The sequence below is a fragment of the Trichechus manatus genome, unplaced genomic scaffold, assembly GCF_000243295.1.
Source record: "Trichechus manatus latirostris isolate Lorelei unplaced genomic scaffold, TriManLat1.0 scaffold00063, whole genome shotgun sequence".
NCBI classification, from domain to species: Eukaryota; Metazoa; Chordata; class Mammalia; order Sirenia; family Trichechidae; genus Trichechus; species Trichechus manatus.
Window position 1 is genome coordinate 962,888 of NW_004443999.1, and position 19,274 is coordinate 982,161.

General features: G+C 42.4%; 1 protein-coding gene across 2 annotated transcripts; it reads right to left on the reverse strand.

The window, feature by feature from the left end:
- Positions 1-729: 729 nt before the first annotated feature.
- Positions 730-17,826, reverse strand: MRO (maestro). 2 transcript variants are annotated; one of them, XM_012556380.2, is made up of 6 exons: positions 17,805-17,826; positions 9,219-9,321; positions 7,618-7,764; positions 5,715-5,897; positions 1,143-1,250; positions 730-783 (listed from the first exon to the last, which is right to left on the reverse strand). In XM_012556380.2, the coding sequence occupies exons 2-6, from the start codon at positions 9,315-9,317 to the stop codon at positions 730-732; spliced, it is 591 nt and encodes a 196-aa protein (XP_012411834.1). In that variant the 5' UTR covers positions 9,318-9,321; positions 17,805-17,826. The 2 variants fall into 2 exon arrangements, with proteins under 2 accessions (XP_012411834.1, XP_004379292.1); XM_004379235.1 differs by lacking the exon at positions 17,805-17,826 and adding an exon at positions 2,939-3,094 and having other exon boundaries at positions 9,219-9,317.
- Positions 17,827-19,274: the final 1,448 nt, after the last annotated feature.

Here is a 19,274-nt window from a genome sequence, read left to right on the forward strand (position 1 = left end):
CATCTATAAAACGGGGATAATAATAGAATCCATCCCATGGGCTTGTTTTATTAAATAATATTTGCAAAGCACTTAGATAGTGCCCAATAAATTGTAAACATGCTCAATAAATGCTACTTATTATTATTATTCTATAAATTACCATCAGCCTGAGGATTTTAACACATGCTTTATAGGTTTTTTTCCTCTTTATTAATTCTTGTTTGGGTTGACCGTGGAGGAGGTGACTGTTGAACATTACAAGGAGTTACCCCTCCAAACCACCTTCTTGGTACCTTGGCTAACTTTAATAATGAAAATGGGTCTTGGCAAGAAAAGTAAGCAATTTGCAATTAATAGCGGATTAAAAAAAAAAAACTTAAGGTAACAATTATTCTCTTAATCCTCAGAAATTAGATATTTAAAATAATAGATAAGTGACAGAGATGAACTTAAGAAGGAAAGCACTGAGAAATAAGGACTGAATCTACAAATATTTTAAATGTATTAAAGAAAGTGTGTACCGTCTCATCAAAATTGCATGAAGAGAAAATGAGATATTCAAAAGCAATTCAGAATTTTACCGTGGATATAATTATGCTATTTCACAGTATATTTGTGTCCTAACATCTACTTTTCTATCATAACTATAAGAGGCAAGCAGAAGAAGCCTCCAGTGACTTAATGGAAGAGGAATATCAGACCGTCAGCAATGAGCCCACGTGGAATCATATCCCTGCTGCTCTGTGCTCACAGAATTTTATTTGCGTAAAAGAACTGCAGGAGCTCTGGATGGTAGTGGCTCTGAAAGAAATTAGCAAAGGTACATGTGAGAGAAGGATTCAATAAAACTCCTTGACCATATAACTAGTAGACAGTTGTTAGATGCAAAGCATAAGGATAAGCAATCAGCCTAGCCTTCAGACAACTGACAAATGGCAACATCATAACCTGCTCTCATTTAATAATCTGAACTGGAACTGCCAATATAGTTTGTACATAACTCTCCATTTACATTGCATTATGGGTCAATTACAGTTAGAATATAATTGGCCTGAGTCATTTTATGGGGGTAACTCCCTGGTATGCTGGTGTGTTCTGTGTAAATCACCCAGGAGGACAGGGGACTCAAAGAGAATTCTCTCCTTCTCTTGCTCACTCACCAGCTGCCGGCAGAGTTTAGGGTTCCTTTGTTCTTCTTCACTCTGGAAGCTGTACTCCTTCCTTAGTCTCAGATATGAGGAACAAGCTCGAAAAGTTGTTTTGCAAGCCTGGGAAGAATAACGTCACCATCTTATTGTCAAAAATATTAGAGAGTTCTATAATCCCAAGCAAGGAGCCCTGGTGGTGCAACGGTTAAGTGCTTGGCTGCTAACCCAAAGGTCAGCGATCCATACCCATCAGCCACTTTGTGGGAGAAAAGACCTAGCAATCTGCTCCAGTGAAGCTTATAGCCTAGGAAGCCATATAGGGCAGTTCTACTCTATCCTATAGGGTCACTATGAGTTGGAATCTACTCGATGGCACGCAACAACTCAACAGCATAATCCTGAGCATGGAAGGCTACCCCAGAGGATTGCACCCAACCTGTGGGCTGGGGGCCACTGAGGATGTGAAAGGAACTCCCAGGACATATGCTTATAAAATGGTCAAGTCTATAATTTGGAGGCTGGCAGGGAGGGCATAACTTTATAGTTTACCACATCCCTTGTTATTTATTATTATTGTTATAGATGGAGTCCCTGGGTGGTACCAAAGGGTTAACATGCTCGGCTGCTAACCAGAGGCACCTTAGAAGAAAAGTTTGGTGATCTACTTCCCCCAAAATCAGCCATTGAAAACCCTATGGAGCACAGTTGTACTCTGACACACATGGGGTCGCCATAAGTTGGAATCAACTTGGCAGCAACTGGTTGGTTCTTGTTATTATCCCATGAAAATTAGCACTGGATTCCTATAATTCAATCTCTCTCTCTGGTTTCTCCCTCCCTTCCCTCCCTTCCCTCCTTCATGCTAACTTAAAGAAAACAAGCATTTTGGTGAAACGCTTTGCACCCAATGAGACAAAGAATGTATTTAAAGAGCTTAAGCCCTGGTTTTGAAGCACTTACCCCATCCCACTCCAAAGCAGGCCTGAGTCTGATCCAACCCTGGTAGGACACATTTTCTCCAAGAATAAAACAAAAACTCCATAGGGAATCAAAAAGCCAGAGGCGGGATATCTATACTTGGCACAGTGACAAAAGTTAATTGGGCGTGAACAAATATCCTCATTACGTAGGCTGCTGCCCACTGATTAAACCTGTGCCTCTCTGCCCCCAAGGAGCCCTGGTGGCACAGTGGTTAAAGTGCTCCATAGTTGGAACCCACCAGCTACTCCTTGGGAGAAAGATGTGGCAGTTTGCTTTTGTAAAGATTACAGCCTTGGAAACCACACGGAGCAGTTCTCTGTCCTATAGGATCACTAGGAGTCACTAAACCCAGTGCCACTGAGTCTATTCTGACTCATAGCTCACCTATAGGACAGAGTAGAACTGCCCCACAGGGTTTCCAAGGAGTGGATGGTGGATTCCAACTGCTGACCTTTTGGTTAGCAGCTGAGCTCTTAACCACTGTGCCAGCAAGGCTCTAAGACTCATTAGGAGTTGGAATTAACGGGTTTGGTTTTTTTTAGGGGGGGTTTCTCTCTGCCCCCACCTTACATTAACCTGAGCTTTTCTAGCCCCGACTGGTGCTGGGATTGGAACAAATGGAAAATAACACTCATGGTCGGACAGAGTTTACACTTTGAGGAGGCACCTTTCGCAGGATTCCCATGAATACGCCGCGCCTAGCACGGTCCTGGCAGGAACCTGAAGGATTTGGATCCCCACTCAACATGGCTGCACCACAGGCCCCTTTATGGATAGCATGGAGATTCCCTGCAGCAGCTTGGTGAGTCGTGGTCGAGGGGTCTTACCTGGGCAACCTGAGGATTTCTATCCCATAAATGGATCAGGAGGGAATCTCGTGTCTGCTTAACCTGAGTGGTGAAAAATTTCTTCCATTTCCTCCCAGCAAAGGCAGCCAATTGTCCAAACAAGACAAAGGCTGAATATCTCAGGCTGTCATTCTCCTGTGGGTGCCCCACCAACAAAAAAACAACAAAACCCAGGTCATTACCAAAGACAGTTGCATACTAGAGAACATCACACCTGACCGTTCTTTATTGTCTGTTACAAGGTGAGTCATCAGGCTCTCTAGAGCAGTGAGCTGTGGGGAGGGGTCTGGGCAGAGGGGAGAGGGGCTGAAGTCTGTAATGAATCTCTTCCCCAGCACACAAAGCGATTCCCAGCTTTTTGTTCATTATTTAATGTTTGGCAGACATAACACATTTATATGGTTCAAAACTCAGAAGAATCAAAAGGGTTTAAAGAAAAAAGGAAGTCTCCTTCCTACTCCTTACCACCAGCTACCAAATTTTCCTCCCTACAGGCAAACAGGTAGTAAGTTTTGTGTATATCCCTCCAGAAAATTATACAGAAAAAAAATATATATATATATATTGCGTATTCCTTTTCCACTTTTTTACATAAATGGAAGCATGTCACTTGTTACGGACCTTGATTTTTCCATCAAACAATCTATCTTGGAGCTCTTTCCATGTCAATACATAAAGAGAGCTTTCACTGTTTTTCTCTTCTTTTCTTTCTTTTTTTTTTTTTTCTACATCATAATTCCTTCGACCAGCCCCCTGGTTATTACTCCCAGCATTTTCACCAGGTCATCCCTCTTTACTTTTGGTGTGGGTTTCTCCTATCTGTAGAGGAAGCAATAATTCTGTTCCTTCCCCCAACAGCCTCCCAGCTCTCCCTCTTTTCATTTGCTTGGCTGGTTTGTCCCTGAGTACATGTCAGTAGGCTCAGCCCTTTTTTCCTCTGCAAGGTGAGCTGTCTGGTACAAATATCTCCCTTTCCAGGTGAGGAGACTGAGGCCCCAGGGCATTTAAAGTGACTTGCCCAGAGTCACACTGCCAGGTAACAGAGAACCAGGGGAGTAACCCAGTTTCTTGACTCTTGGTCCGGAGATTTTTATATCAATGTTTCCTGGTCCTATCCAGCTCCAGGTGAACCTGAGGGAAGGTGAGAATTTTACCACAGAACCACCACTGCCCGCTTTTGTTATCTATAGCAGATCCAATTCCCACAGTCATATGGAAGGCTGTTTAGTTGTTTTTCTGTGTAGTTATTTTTTGTGCTAATTACACATTAAGTAAAATGTACTTTTGATCATTTCAAATATATTAACAATCCTTTTAATAGATCACAGCACACATTTAAGTATAGCAAAGGGCTATGCTTAATTTTACATTTACAAAATTTGCTAATTTTATATTTTATTTCCTAATTTTATTGTGTGTATGTATGTATATATTTATATCTATACACACATATATATAAATATACATATATGCTGCCTGTATATATGTGGGGGGGGCATATATACACATATATATGTATATAGTGAGAGAGAGAGCTGTGGCAGGCTAACTTCTTAGCTCGCAATTAGGGTATCTCAGGCTCTTCACAGTTTCAGTCTGAAAAACATATCAATCAGGTTTTGCCTAGGCTATTTACTCTAATGTGAATGCTCTCTCCATTCTATTTACTGAACTCCTACCTATCTTTCAATGCCCTGTCAGAACTCCACCCTCTCCGTGAAGCTTTTCCTTTACTTCATCTAGAAATAATTCCTCCTTCACCTGACCCCTTTTAGCCCCTTATCTGTGGCCTACTTAACCTGAGGAGCCTTGGTGGATCCGTGGTTAAGTGCTCGGTTGCTAACCAAAAGGTCAGCAGTTCAAACCCACCAGCTCCTCTGTGGAAGAAAGATGTGGCAGTCTGCTTCCATAAAGATTTACAGCCTTGGAAATCCTACGGGAAGTTCTATCCTGTCGTATAGGATCCCTATGAATTGGATCAAGTCGACGGCAGTGGGTACTTAGCCTATCTTGTCAACTGGTAGTTAAGAGCACAGACCCTGTAGCCAGAGGGCCTGGTTTCATATACACTTACTGGCCCTGTGAACCTGGGGCGTTACCTAAACCTTCTGTGCCTTGGTTTCCTCATCTATAAAGTGAGGATAACAATGGTGCCTACCTCACAAGGTTGTGAGGATTATCGTATTTTATGCAAATATGTGCCTTCTATGTTTGTTTGCCATCTGCACCCTCCTCTCACAAGGTAGTTTCACAAGCGCTGCTACGCTAATTTTCTTTTACATATTGCCGTAAAAAAAATCGGCACACTTACAAAAATACCTCGTGGGGGGAGGGTGCGGTTGGCAAACAAACATAGAAAGCACACGTTACTTGCATAAAAATATGGTATATGAGACAATCCATGTGAATTACTTAGCACCATATCTGGTATACAGTTAAGTACTCACTGAATGCTATTACTATTGTTACGTTTATGAGAGAGCATTGACTACACATTGACATCATCATCATAAGTATACAGGTATTCACTTCTCTATTAAAGTGAAAACTCCTTGAGGAGTAGTGATGAAATCCTAAACATCTTCATATGTCCTCCATGACCCACAGTGCAGTAGTACCCCTTCAATAAGATTCTTTAGTAAATAAACGAATAATAGAGACCTTGTTCCCTGAGTGATGTACCACCCAGAGCTCACACTTCTAATCCCACTTTGATATCGATGACCCAGAATTTTTCTGGGTTGTTCTCACTTACATCATCCAATAAAATCCTGGTCTGAAGGGTGATGTCGATGAAGAAGGAGCCCAAGCCTTTCCCCTGGATCTTAACCAGGATGATGCTCAGTGTCGTCATACTCTCATAGATGACTTCAGAACTCACAGGGTCATACAACCCATGCACCAGCAGGTCTAGGACAATTTTCTTATATTTTCTCACCTGTTATCAAAGTTTGAAAAACATTAGTAGGATAGGTATTGCTACACAGGGGTTGAAAAACAATTCCACTTCTAATTTCCCGATAACTTAGGATATGGACTAAGAGACCATGGTTTTCTTTGATATCTGCCACAACAATTCTCATTAAAATACAAGTGCTTCCATTCATCTACAGGGTCTTGTCTTGCAAGAGTCCAACTCAGTCTTATGGAGGAAGAAGGGAAAGAACAATCTGGAGTGTGGCCTATGGGTGGAAAGCTGGCCAGGGGCACTTTAAGCCTGAATGATCTAGGGACCTAAGCAGTACTAGGTATCTTTATAGTAAGAAAGAGATGAAATGGTCACTGAAGTTGACAGATGCTTAAGAAGGAAGTGGGAAAACCATTTTTTTACTGTTGTTAGGGGCTATCAAGTAGGTTCCAACTCATAGTTACCCTATGAACAACAGAACAAAACACTGCCCAGTCCTGCACCATTCTCACAATCTTTGCTATGTTTAAGCCCACTGTTGCAGCCACTGTGTCAAACCATCTTATTGAGGGTCTTCCTCTTTTTCACTGACCCTCCACTTTACCAAGCATGATGTTGTTCTCCAGGGGCTGGTCCCACATGATAACATGTCCAAAGTACGTGAGATGAAGTCTCACCATCCTTGCTTCTAAGGAGCATTCTGGCTGTACTTCTTCTGAGACAGATTTGTTCGTTCTTATGGCAGTCCATGGCATATTCAGTATTCTTCACCAACACCATAATTCAAAGGCATAATTCTTCTCCATCTTCCTTATTCACTATCTAGTTTTCACATGCATATGAGGTGATTGAAAATACCAAGGCTTGGGTCAGGCACACCTTAGTCCTCAGAGTGACATCCTTGCTCTTTAACACTTTAAATATATATTAAATTTATACTAAATAAGCATAAATCATTAGAAATTCACTAAAATTCACCAAGAAGGGCAATGGCCAACTGTGTGCTAATCATTCCTGCAGCTCTGATTCCCATGGCGGGTCGGTGATGCTAACGTGTTATGACCCTAAGATGCTATGCTTCCATTCATCTACAGGGTCTTGTCTTGCAAGAGTCATGCTGATGAGTCATCCATGGAAGATGACCCTAAGGTGACCTCCAATGAGTCACACCCTTGTATAATCTCATCCCCTTGAGTGTGGATAGGATCTGTGACTTGCTTCTAGTCTATAGAATGTGACAAAGGTAGTGGGATGTCACTTCTGTGATTAGCCTCCATCTTGGCAGGAGTGAGAGGCATGCTCCCACTAGCCATGAAGAAGTACCTGCCTTGTTGCAAGAGGGCCTGTGAGGGGTCACGGGCCACGTAGCAAGGAGCTCTAGGATCAGAGCAGTCCCTGGCTGATAGCCAGCAAGGAACCAGGATCTCAGTCCTACAACTGGAGGGAACTCAATTCTGCCAACAAACACGTGAGCTTGGAAGAGGACCTCCAGTTTCAGAAAGAAATGCAGCCTGGCCGAGACCTTAATTGCAACCTTGTGAGACCTTGAGCAGAGGACCCAACTAAGCTGTGCCTGGACTCTTGACCCATGGAAACTGGGAGATAATAAGAGTATGCTGCTTTAAGCTGCTAAGTTTGTAGTGATTTTTATGGAGCAATAGATAGTTAGTACCTGCAGTATCTGACCCCAGCCCTGGGGATGGCACACCTCGAGGGTTAGAGATAGTTTCAAAGGCACTGCCTTTCCTACCTTGCCTGGGGCATCACAGGCCAGGGTGCCTAGCCCTCTCATTGCCATGTGACGTTTTTTAGCACTGGGGTCCCGGGCTCTTTCTGCCAAGATGGAAAACATAGTCTTCAGAGGCTCCCGCTTCTGGAAACTCAGTTTCCCAGAGACCTGTGTGGTGGGTCAACAATGCATTAATTTGGGAGTGTTCAGAGTCATGCTCAACCCCAAGCCCAATTCCTCCTTCTAAAGAAAATCCTGTGATTGCCTGCTCAATTTTACTCCTTCTTCCTCCACCTAAAGATGCTGGGTCTGTTGGAAATATATCGGTTTGATCTACATAATGAAGAAATTGATGATTTGGGGGAATTATGAAGAGAGATGCTTTAGAGCAGCTATGGGTGTGATAGATGTTGAAAGGAAGGGGCAGGGTATAGGTTGAATTGTGTCCCCCAAAAAAGATATGTGGAAGTCCTAACCCCTGGTACCTGTGAATATGACCTTGTTTGGAAATGGGGTCTTTGAAGATGTTTTAGTTAAACTGACATGATTTGACAACTGACACTGTAGTGAGCATATGAACACTAAGACCGGGATAGGCCCTGGCGTTCTGCAGACACAGGACATGGCAGCATGTGCTAGAATCAGAAGGAGCCCTGGTGGCACGGTGGTTAAGTGCTCGGCTGTTAACCAAAAGGTTGGCAGTTCAAACCCGCCAGCCGCTCCAAGGGAGAAAGATGTGGCAGTCTGCTTCCATAAAGATTACAGCTTTGGAAACCCTGTGGGGCAGTTCTACTTTGTCCCATAGGGTCGCTATGAGTCGGAATCAACTCAACGGCAGTGGGTACTAGAGTCAAAACCAAGGCCATGAAAGATCAGACCAGAACAAAGCCCTCAGCTTTGTAAACCACCTCCTTAGTAAGTGGAGGGGCTGAAGACTGGACCCAGATCGCTCTGTCTCCACAGCCCTATGAGGAGATTTAGTGATTACCAAGCCTCATGATTATTTCTGAATATTAATTGTAATTCATTCTATATCTTTATTATTACATTAGCAACAAGTTAAATTTCTTTCAACTAATCTTCTTGTTATACTATAAACATTTTATCCTAGTTAAAAGAACTGTCATAGCAAAAAGATCACTGGTTGCCAGGGACTCGGGGGAGGGGGAGGGGGATGAATAGGTGGAACCCAGGGCATTTTTAGGGCAGTGAAACTATTGTGTATGATACCGTAATGGCAGACATGTGACATTATGCATTTATCAAAACCCACAGGACTGTACAACACAAAGCGTGAACCTTAATGGAAACTATGGACTTCAGTTAGTGATAACGTATTGATATTGGTTCATCTATTATAATGAATGTACCACACCACTGCAAAGTGTTAATAATAGGAGAAAAAATGTACAGTGGGGAAAAAGGAGTATATGGCAACTCTCTATACTTCCTGCACAATTCTTCAGTAAACCTAAAACCACTTTGAAAAAATAAAGCCTGTTTTTAAATGAATGAATAAATAAAATTTTTTTCAGAAGAAGGAATCTCAGTGGAGTGGGCCAAACTAATCAGAGACCGGGCTGCTGGAAAGGGACATTTATTCATAATATTTTGTATCAAACCTTGGAAAAGAAAGACATCACTGGTGTCCTTTTCTTCTTGGGCTGGGAGGTGGGGATGGGAAAGAGCTGGTCCAGGATTCTCCTCTGTGTTTGGTCCATGGAACTACAAAAAACTGAAATCATCACATGAGCTTGCAAACACACTCCCAAATCATCACCATCAGCAAATATTATTATACAAAGCATTGTGCCAGGGCAGAAATACAAAGAAGTAAAATTCCTGAGGCCTTTCTTTAAGGAGACTTTCACCTTGGTAAGGACATGGGAAAAGATAAATAGCAACCGGAGGCAGCCCAGGAGAGGTACCAGCTTGGGGGAGGAGAGTGTTCCTGCCCTCTGGTTCCCCAGTGCCATTCTGCAGACTTCCTGCATCAGAATCACTAAAGAAATAAAACACAGATCCCTAAAGGTTGGCAGTTTGAACCCACCCAGCGGTGCCACAGAAGAAAGACTTGTAATCTTCCATAAAGATTACAGCCAAGAAAACCCTATGAGGCAAAGATGTGGGAAAACTGGAACTTTTTCCATCGCTGGTAGGAATGAAAAATGGTATAGCCATTGTAGAAAACACTGTGGTAGTTCCTCAAAAAACTAAAAACAGAACTACCATATAATCCAGCAATTCCACCCACAGCTATGCACCCAAAAGACTTGAAAGCAGAGACTGAAACAGAGACTTGTTCACCAGTGTTTGTTGCACTATTCACAATAGCCAAAAGGTGGAAACAACCTAAATGCCCATCAACACACGAATGGATAAACAAAATGTGGTACATATACATACAGGAGAAATAAGGTCTGGACACCTGCAACAGTATGGATGGAGCTTGAAGACATTATGCTGAGTGAAATAAGTCAATCACAAAAGGACAAAAATTGTATGACCTCACTTATATAAAAAGACAAGGCAAATGAATAGAGGCCAAAGTTTATTAGTGGTTACTAGGTGGAAAAGGGAGATTAAGAGTGATGGAAAAATCGCATCGATTAAGATAGAGTTGTACAGCCGATTAATGTGATTGCTGTCAATAAGTCGTATACCTGTAAAAAGTTGAATTGGCAAAAGCTGTGTGATAGATACATTTACAACAACGACAAGAAAAAAGAGTAGCTGCTGAGGCTGCTTATATACAACCAAACACTTGGTGGGATTTGGTTCTTTGGTTTGCAGGTTTAGGGTCATGGTTTCATGCGCCATCCCAGTTAATTGGCCTAATAATATGTTTAGTGCTTCTGTTCTACCTCCTAGTTTGTTGTGTAGTGCCTGTGGTCTCAAAAGCTTGCAAGCAGCCACTGAAGGCACAACCACGGGTCTCTATTCACCAGGAGCAACAGAGGAAGAAGGAGACTCAGGAGTAGGAGAAGGAAGTGGAATGTATGGCTAATTGCGTCCATGAACAACTGCCTCCTCCGCTATGAGACCAGAAAAACTGAACGGTGCCTGGCTACCATTATTGAACATTTTGATCAAAGATTCTATAGAAGATCAAAAGTGGGAAAATGCACAACAGAATTTCAAATTCTCATACCTCTAGACCTTCTGGAGCCATGGAGGGTGGATAATCTGCTGAAACTATTGCCCTGAGATAATCTTTAAATCTTAAACCAAAACTCTCCCCTGAAATCTTCTGAAAACCAAACAATAGTTTAGCTTAACTAGTAAAAATCGTCTGCCTTGAGCATTATGCTCCTTTAAAAACTATCTATTGGGATCAAATTGACAACAGCAATTCCCACCCTTAGGGGGCAGCAAGTTTATGTTAACGAGGGAGGAACAACTCAGAGAAGGAGGGTAAGAATGGCTGCACAACTCAAAGAATGTAATCAATGTCACTGAATTGCACATGTAGAAACTGTTGAATTCATAGATGTTTTGCTGTGTATATTCTCAACAACAACAACAAAAGAAATAAAATTATGAAAAAAACAAAAAACTCTATGGAGCAGTTCCACTCTGTAACACATGGGGTCGTTATGAGTTGGACTCTCAACTCTACGGCAACAGGTTTGGTTTGGTTTTGGGGCCCCACCTACAGAGATTCTAATGAGCTGAAGTAGAGAGTAGCCTGAAATTCTGTGTTTTTAAATCTCCCCAAGAATAGAAATGGATACTACTTTTTGGAGGAGGTTTTGGTATTATCTGTTACAATTTTAAAATGCACATAGTCCTCCACGCAACAATTCTTTCATCCCGCAAATACATTAGCATACCATATGCTCAAAGATGCACATCAAGAATGGTCACTGCAGCACTGTAATGCACAACATGATGTTCTTTAATGGTTGTAATATAAATAAATTACCTGTATATTACAACTATAGGATAACTACTATGCAGTCATTAAAAAGAATACCAAGCAGATCTACACGTGCTAACATGATCTCCAAAATATACTGTTGAGTGAAAAATACCAAACAGCGTATACACTATGGTACCATTTGTGCAAAAACACAATAAGGAGAGAAATAAATATGTACACATAAGCTAGTATACACATAGGGCAGAGTAGAATACACAGGAAACTTTAACAAAGATTGCCTCTGAGGTAGAAAACTAAGGGTTTGAGGTAGAGGGAGATTTACTTTTTTCACTTTTCAAAGACATATATTTTCTAATTTTAGCATGTACAAGTATTACTTAAAGTATGTATTATAAATAAATGTAGCTACCCAAGGGATTCCCATCCACAGCCTGATTTGGGGCCCACTAGTGCAAACTGGAGTCCCTGGGTGGTGCAAACAGTTAACACGTTCAACTGCTAACCAAAAGGTTCAAGTCCATTCAGAGATGCCTCTGAAGAAAGGCCTGGCAATCTACTTCCAAAAAATCAGTCATTGAAAACCCTATGGAGCACGGTTCTACTCTGACACACACGCATGAGTTGGAATCAAGTTGATGGCAACTGGTTTTTATCTTGGTCCAGAAGCACCCCCTCTCTGGAAGGGTCTATGAAGATACGTCGTCACTCTACTCCCCAGGCTCTATTTTTCCTTCCACTCAGACCAACAGCCCTCCCCCCACTACTTCAATGGGGGGTCAAAATAAAAACTCAGAAAACTGCACCCTCACCATTAGCGAGAGCTTCTCCTTCCATCAGTTACCTGACTTCACCAAGATTCTCTCTGTTTGACAGAAGTCATTCCCATAGACTTTCCCATTAATCAGTGGTCCTCACACTTCAGTGCACATTGGAATCACCTAGAGGACTCATTAAAACACAGCATCTTAGAGGCCCTAAGACATGGATACAAACAGGATCTAATACAGGATACAAGCCATAACAACACACAAACTCCAGAAGATAAGCTAGATAACTGGGATCTCCTAAAAATTAAACAGTTATGCTCATCAAAAGACTTCACCAAAAGAGTAAAAGGACAACCTACAGACTGGGAAAAGTTTTTTGGCTATGACAAATCCAACAAAGGTCTGATCTCTAAGATCTACAGGGAAATCCAAGACCTCAACAAAAAGACAAATAACCCAATTAAAAAATGGGCAAAGGTGAAATGAACAGATATTTCACCAAAGAAGACATTCAAGCAGCTAACAGACACATGAGGAAGTGCTCACCATCATTAGCCATTAGAGAAATGCAAATCAAAACCACAATGAGATACCATCTCACCCTGGCATTACTGGCACAAATCAAAACAACAGAAGATAATAAATGTTGTAGAGGCTGCGGGGAGACCCGAACTCTTATGCACTACTGGTGGGAATGCAAAATAGTACAACCATCTTGGAAAACAATATGGCACTTCCTTAGAAAGCTAGAAATAGAAATACCATATGATCCAGCAATCCCACTCCTAGGAATATATCCTAGAGAAATAAGAGCCATCACATGAATAGACATATGCAAATCCATGTTCATTGCAGCATTGTTCACAATAGCAAAAAGATGGAAACAACCTCGGTGCCCATCAACAGGTGAATGGATAAACAAACTATAGTACACACACGATGGAGAACTACGCAACGATAAAGAACAATGATGAATCTGTGAAGCAACTCACAATGTGGATGAATCTGGAGGGCGTTATGCTGAGTAAAATAAGTCCATCACAAAAGGACAAATATTGTATGAGACCACTACTCTAAAAACTCACGAAAAGGTTTACACACGAAAAGAAACAATCTTTGATGGTTACAAGGGAGGGGAGGGGCAGGGATGGAAGAACACTAACTAGACAATAGATAAGTGGTAACTTTGGTGAAGGGTAAGGCAGTACACAATACTGGGGAAGCCAGCACAATTTGACCAAGGCAAGGTCTTGGAAGCTCCATGGACACATTCAAACTCCCTGAGGGACCAAATTACTAGCCTGAGGGCTGTGGGGACCATGGTCTCGGGGAACGTCTGGCTCATTTGGCATAACATAGTTTATAAAGAAAATGTTCTACATTATACTTTGGTGAGTGGTGTCTGGGGTCTTAAAAGCTTGTGAGCAGCCATCTAAGATACTCCACTGGTCTTACTCTGTCTGGAGCAAGTGAGAATGAAGAAAACCAAAGACACAAGGGAAAGATTAGTCCAAAGGACTAATGGACCATAGCTACCACAGCCTCCACCAGACTGAGTCCAGCACAACTAGATGGTGCCCGGCTACCACCACTGACTGTTCTGACAGGGGAGCACAGCAGAGGGTCCCGGACAGAGCTGGAGAAAAATGTAGAACAAAATTCTAAGTCACAAAAAAAGACCAGACTTACTGGCCTGACAGAGACTGGAGAAACCCCGAGAGTATGGCCCCCGGACACCCTTTTAGGTCAGTAATGAAGTCAACCCTGAGTTTCACCCTTCATCCAAAGATTAGACAGGCCTATAAAACAAAACAAGACTAAATGGGCACACCAGCCCAGGGGCAAGGACTAGAAGGTAGGAGGGGACAGGAAAGCTGGTGATTGGGAACCCAAGGTCGAGAAGGGAGAGTGTTGACATGTCGTGATGTTGGTAATCAATGTCACAAAACAATATGTGTACTAATTGTTTAATGAGAAGCTAGTTTGTTCTGTAAACTTTCATCTAAAGTCCAATAATAAAAATAAATAAAGTTAAAACACACACACATACAGCATCTTAGGCCCAACCCCCAGAGCTTCTGATTTTGCACATCAGGGGAAGGGCCCAATGTCTGCATTTCTTACAAGCTCCCAGGCGACACTGGAATGCTGCTGGTCTGGGGACAACACTTTGAAAACCTTGCATGAAGAGAAAGAAACCACAGCGTTACTTTGTCATTTCTCTCCAGAGTAAACAGATTTAAAAATTCACATTGAGGCAAAAACATGCTTGGTTGTTTCCCTCTGGGAGTTTTCTTCACACAACCTGTTTCAATGGGACCTGTCACTCCTCAGGGAGAGTGTGCTGGATCAGAGCTGACAGGTGCCTGACAACTGGCATGGGAAGCTTAGAAGAAGCAAAGCTCCTCCAGCTTGGGCCACTCACCAAGGAGGGCACAGACCTCATTAGAAAACAGCTAGTGCCTCTGTTCCAAGGCTTAAGAAAATCACGCCTAAAGCTTCTCTCCCCTGGGAAGGAAAACAACCCCACTACCCTGCTCTTTATGCCCGACTTCTCTTGCAACATTAGTATAGTAGCTTTAGGCTTTAGTCATCCAAGGCACTTCCCCAAGCTAAAGAAGCCGAGCCTCCAACCTAGTCACTTCTTAACAGGCACATCTAGAACCGAAGGTCGCAGAGTGTTCTCAAGTAGGGCAAAGTAAATGAGAACTGAGTAGCTCTGCGTGGAAGATTCAGGAAGCATGCGGTTAGAGAAAGACACACAACACAGGGCCCCACCTCTAGCTCATCACTTCTGAGTTTCCAGCCTGCTGGCCTGCCCTACGGATTTTGGACTTTTGGATTTGCCAAGCCCCACAATCACATGAACCAACTCCTTAAGATAAATCTCAATATAGATATATACACATATATCTCTTGGCATATATATATGTATATATATATGTGTATATATATACATATATGTATACACACGCGCGCGCGCACACACACGCACAGAAACCCTGGCGGCATAGTGGTTAAGAGCTACGGCTGCTAACCAAACGGTCAGCAGTTTAAACCCACGAAGACCTCCTTGGAAACTCTATGGGGCAGTTCTACTCTGTCCTATAGGGTTGCTATGAGTCGGAATCAACTCCACGGCAAAGGGTTTATACATATACACTATATATGTATGTATGCATATGTATGCTTATACATGCATATATATACATATATATGTACATGTACATATACATATACCAAATAGGTATGAAAACAAAACCAAAAGCAAACCTGCTGCAGTCAAGTCGATTCGGACTCATAGAGACCCTATAGGACAGAGTAGAAGTGCCTTATAGGGTATCCAAGGCTGTAATCTTTACAGAAGCAGATTGCCACATCTTTCTCCCGTGGAGCAGCTGCTGAGTTCAAACTGCCAACCTTTCAGTTAGCAGCCCAGTGCTTAACCACTGCACCGCCAGGGCTCCTTACCAATAGGTATAGGTATATATACTAGTAGGCATACATACATATGTATATATATGTACATATATATACATACATATACACACACACATACATGCATATCTCATTGATTTTATTTCTCTAGAGAAACCTGACTGATACACTTTGAATGCTGAAATTATTAATGATAAAATCATATTAATAAACAAACCAATTGCCATCAATTCAATTCCAACTCCTGGAGACCCCATGTGCAACAGGGTAGAACTGTACTCCATATGGTTTTCAGTGGCTGATTTTTCAAAAATAGATCATGAGATCTTTCTTCTTAGGTGCCTCTAGTAGACTCAAACCACCAAGCTTTTGGTTAGCAGCCAAGTGCATTAACCATTGTACCACCCAAGGGACTCCAATAATATTAATAGCTACCATTTATTAGACACTTTCGTTAGCTAGGCACTATGTTAAACACTTTCTGTACACTGCTGTACACACTGTTTTTACTGGCCTCTTCTTAACCAAGTTACCAGGTTAGCTGTGATTCTCTAGGCCCTCGGTGAAAAATGCTGGGGACACGACCCATTCTTACTTCTGCCCCGCCGCTGAGCTATATGTTTATCTTGTATGCTTATGCAATTCAGTTTGTGACAGCTGTACTTGTCATTGTAATTGTGCAATTTAATTAAATATTACACAAGCTGATGAAATATGAGTGTACAAAGAAAGGAAGTTGTTTCCATGAAAGCCAGGTGGAATGCTTTGGAAAGACTCAACAATGGAAAGCTGCTAAAAAATGACTGTCTGATTAGGTGTGGACAGTACAAGTTTGGAAAAAAGCCTTAAAAATCCAGGATGATTCTACAAAAAGTGACTTTACAAGTGCCTTCCCAAGTGTCTTTAAGTTCTCACTATGTTCAAAGAAACCAAAACTAGAATTCGTAGATGAAGTGCTATGTTTGAGGCTTATGTAACAAAGACAATACAAGAAATTCCAACCAGTGAATCCACATTCAAATAAAAGGCAATGGCCCTACATTAACCACATATTTGAAGTAAAATAAAACATTTGAGGTACATGTCCTCTTTTATGATTCTCTACTTTAACCAGCTTTTTCCATTAACTCTTCAAAATCCAGTCCCAAGTCCTCAAATAGGAGGGCTTTTTACTGTATTTCATGTAGTCCACACAATAATCTTGAGAAGCAGGTTCGATTATTCCCCGTTTTAAAGAAGAAGAAACAGGATTTGACAGTAATGTTAAACAACACGCCCAAAGACACATGAAGGTCCCTGGGTGGCGCAAACAGGTTGCACTCAACTACTAACCTAAAGGCCGGCGGTCTGAACCCACCCAGCTGTGCTTCAAAAGAAAGGCCTGGTGATCTGCATCCGTAAAGTTTACAGCCAAGAAAGCCTTAGAGAGCACAGTTCTACTCTGTAACACATGAGTCAGAATTGAGTTGACAGCAACGGGTTTTATTTTTTTAAATACATATAGCTAGTAGTGGCAAAGTTCGAGGCTACAAAATCTATACTTTGAATCACTATGTTAAACCCCCAAAACACTAAATTCGTTGCCCTCTAGCCGATTCTGACTCATAGGGATCCTATAGGACAGTAGAACTGCTCCATAGGGTTTCTAACGCTGGAAGCAGACTGTCACGTCTTTCTCCTGCAGAGCCGCTGGTGGGTTCCAATGAACCACGGATTAACCACTTCGACACCAGGACTCCTTTAATCACTGTGTTCTCAGTTTTATATCCAGCTCCTAGACAACATCTTGCATGCTGACCAAGTAAGGAAAGACTGCGTAGACGAGAGTCTGAAGCATCAATATCTTCAGTTCTCTCCCATCCTAAAGCTCTTTGCTGACTTAATATAATGAATAGACATATATTGATGGATTAAACGTAGTTTGTGAAAAAGACAAAAATAAAAAGTTGGCTTCACGATCCACGTTGCCCACTTCAGTATTAGAAAGAGAACATCACTAGGTGACTACACTCTTAAACAGGATTCGACTCCCTCCGATACCAGTGCCCTGAGCCACATTCCAGGAAGGATTTGGGAATCCCAGGCGGACCTCGGGCTTTTCCGCTGCAGCTCCGCCTTACCTGCAGCTCCGCCGGCGGCTGTCACGTGGTGAGCGGCGGCCTGCTGGGCTGCAGACCTGGTGCCTGCAACTCCGGGTGGCAGCCAAATGTGATGACTCGGCTAAATTTTCCTGGTCCTGCACTCCTAACATAGAAGAAGGGCAATTAGAAAGTAAAGCAGGGTCTGTTCACGATAAAAAGTATTGGAAAGCAGGAATACTCTGCGGAAAAAATCAAAGTTTATATGGTACTGGTGTGGGGGAGAGAATGCCCTTCGAACGGGTACTGACAAGGTTGTTCTAGGTGGCCACAAGCATCCCTTGGGCCCTTTACTTCCGCAGACTATGCTGGGGTGTTTTTCCTGCCGCCCCTCCCCGCTTACTGTCTTTTCTCCCATTCTTTCCTCCTTTCAAAAGTCTCACCCGTACTTTCTAAGGAAAGGACCGCAATTCTGAGGGTCTTCCCCTGCACCGAAAGGAAATGGCCGTGCCCAGCACCGTTTCCTCGAACTGCCACTAGATGGCAGCATCATACAGTGGACGAATTCCAGGAGCCTGCGCACACAGCCACAGCTGTAGCCGCTTCCTGCTGTAAACCTGTTGGAGCAGCATTTAATCTAAGAAAGGGACACCGTGTTCCGTGCCAGGCAGCCTCATTGTGACTGGTTCTTGCGCCAACAGCTAGAGCTTTAACGGCTCACGCCCCTTCCTGCTCAAAAAACACCATAGGTACTGAAAGGAGCAATTTAAGTTCTTGAGATTTTAAGTGATTTATGGGTTTAAAAAACAAAAACAAAACCCTGGGTATTCCATCACTTGCAGAATTTGAGAGTCTCCCTTCCCTGCTCCCTTCATCATTCCTCCTTCCCCGGGGCCCTCCACCCACGTGATCTATTTATTAACAATTATTTACCGTCCAGGGGTTCCTGGGTAGCATAAATTGTTTACACTCCACTGCTAACAGAAAGGTTAGAGGTTCAAACACACCTAGAGATGACGAGGAAGAAAGGCCTGGCGACCTGTAAAGATTACAGCCAAAAAAACTCTATGGCGCAGTTCTACTCTGTAATACATGGGGTTGCCATGAGTTGGAATCAAATCGATGGCAGTGGGTTTGGTTTTTGGGTTTATTTACTGTCTGGCCCTGTGTTGGGTAATGTAGGTAATAGGTCCTACAGAAAAAAAGTTTTCAAAGCTCTATGAGCTTATTGTTATGGTAATAGATAGCATTTATTGAAGACTTCTATGTGCCAAATACTGTGGCCAGTATTACGTAGATTATCTTGTTCAATTCTTAAAACAAACCTGGGCTAAGTACTCTTCTTATGATCCCCATTTTAAGGATGAGAAAACTTGAGGCATGGAGGCATGACCTTGGAAAAGGTCATGCAGATAATTAGTGGCACAGTTAGAATTCAGCCACAAGCAAGCCAATGTTAGAGCTTAGGCTCTTAGCTATGCAATGAATGAGTTTAGAAAATCCAGTCAGGAT

What these genes read in the sequence shown, in the direction of transcription:
- MRO (XM_004379235.1), bottom strand. Translation starts at nt 9,317, where the DNA reads ATGGACCAAACACAGAGGAGAATCCTGGACCAGCTCTTTCCCATCCCC. An exon ending in CCTGTGATGCCCCAGGCAAG is followed by an intron (nt 5,898 to 7,617) that starts GTAGGAAAGGCA and finishes CTTTGATAACAG; the next exon opens with GTGAGAAAATATAAGAAAAT. An exon ending in GAAATCCTCAGGTTGCCCAG is followed by an intron (nt 1,251 to 2,938) that starts GTAAGACCCCTC and finishes TATTCTTCCCAG; the next exon opens with GCTTGCAAAACAACTTTTCG.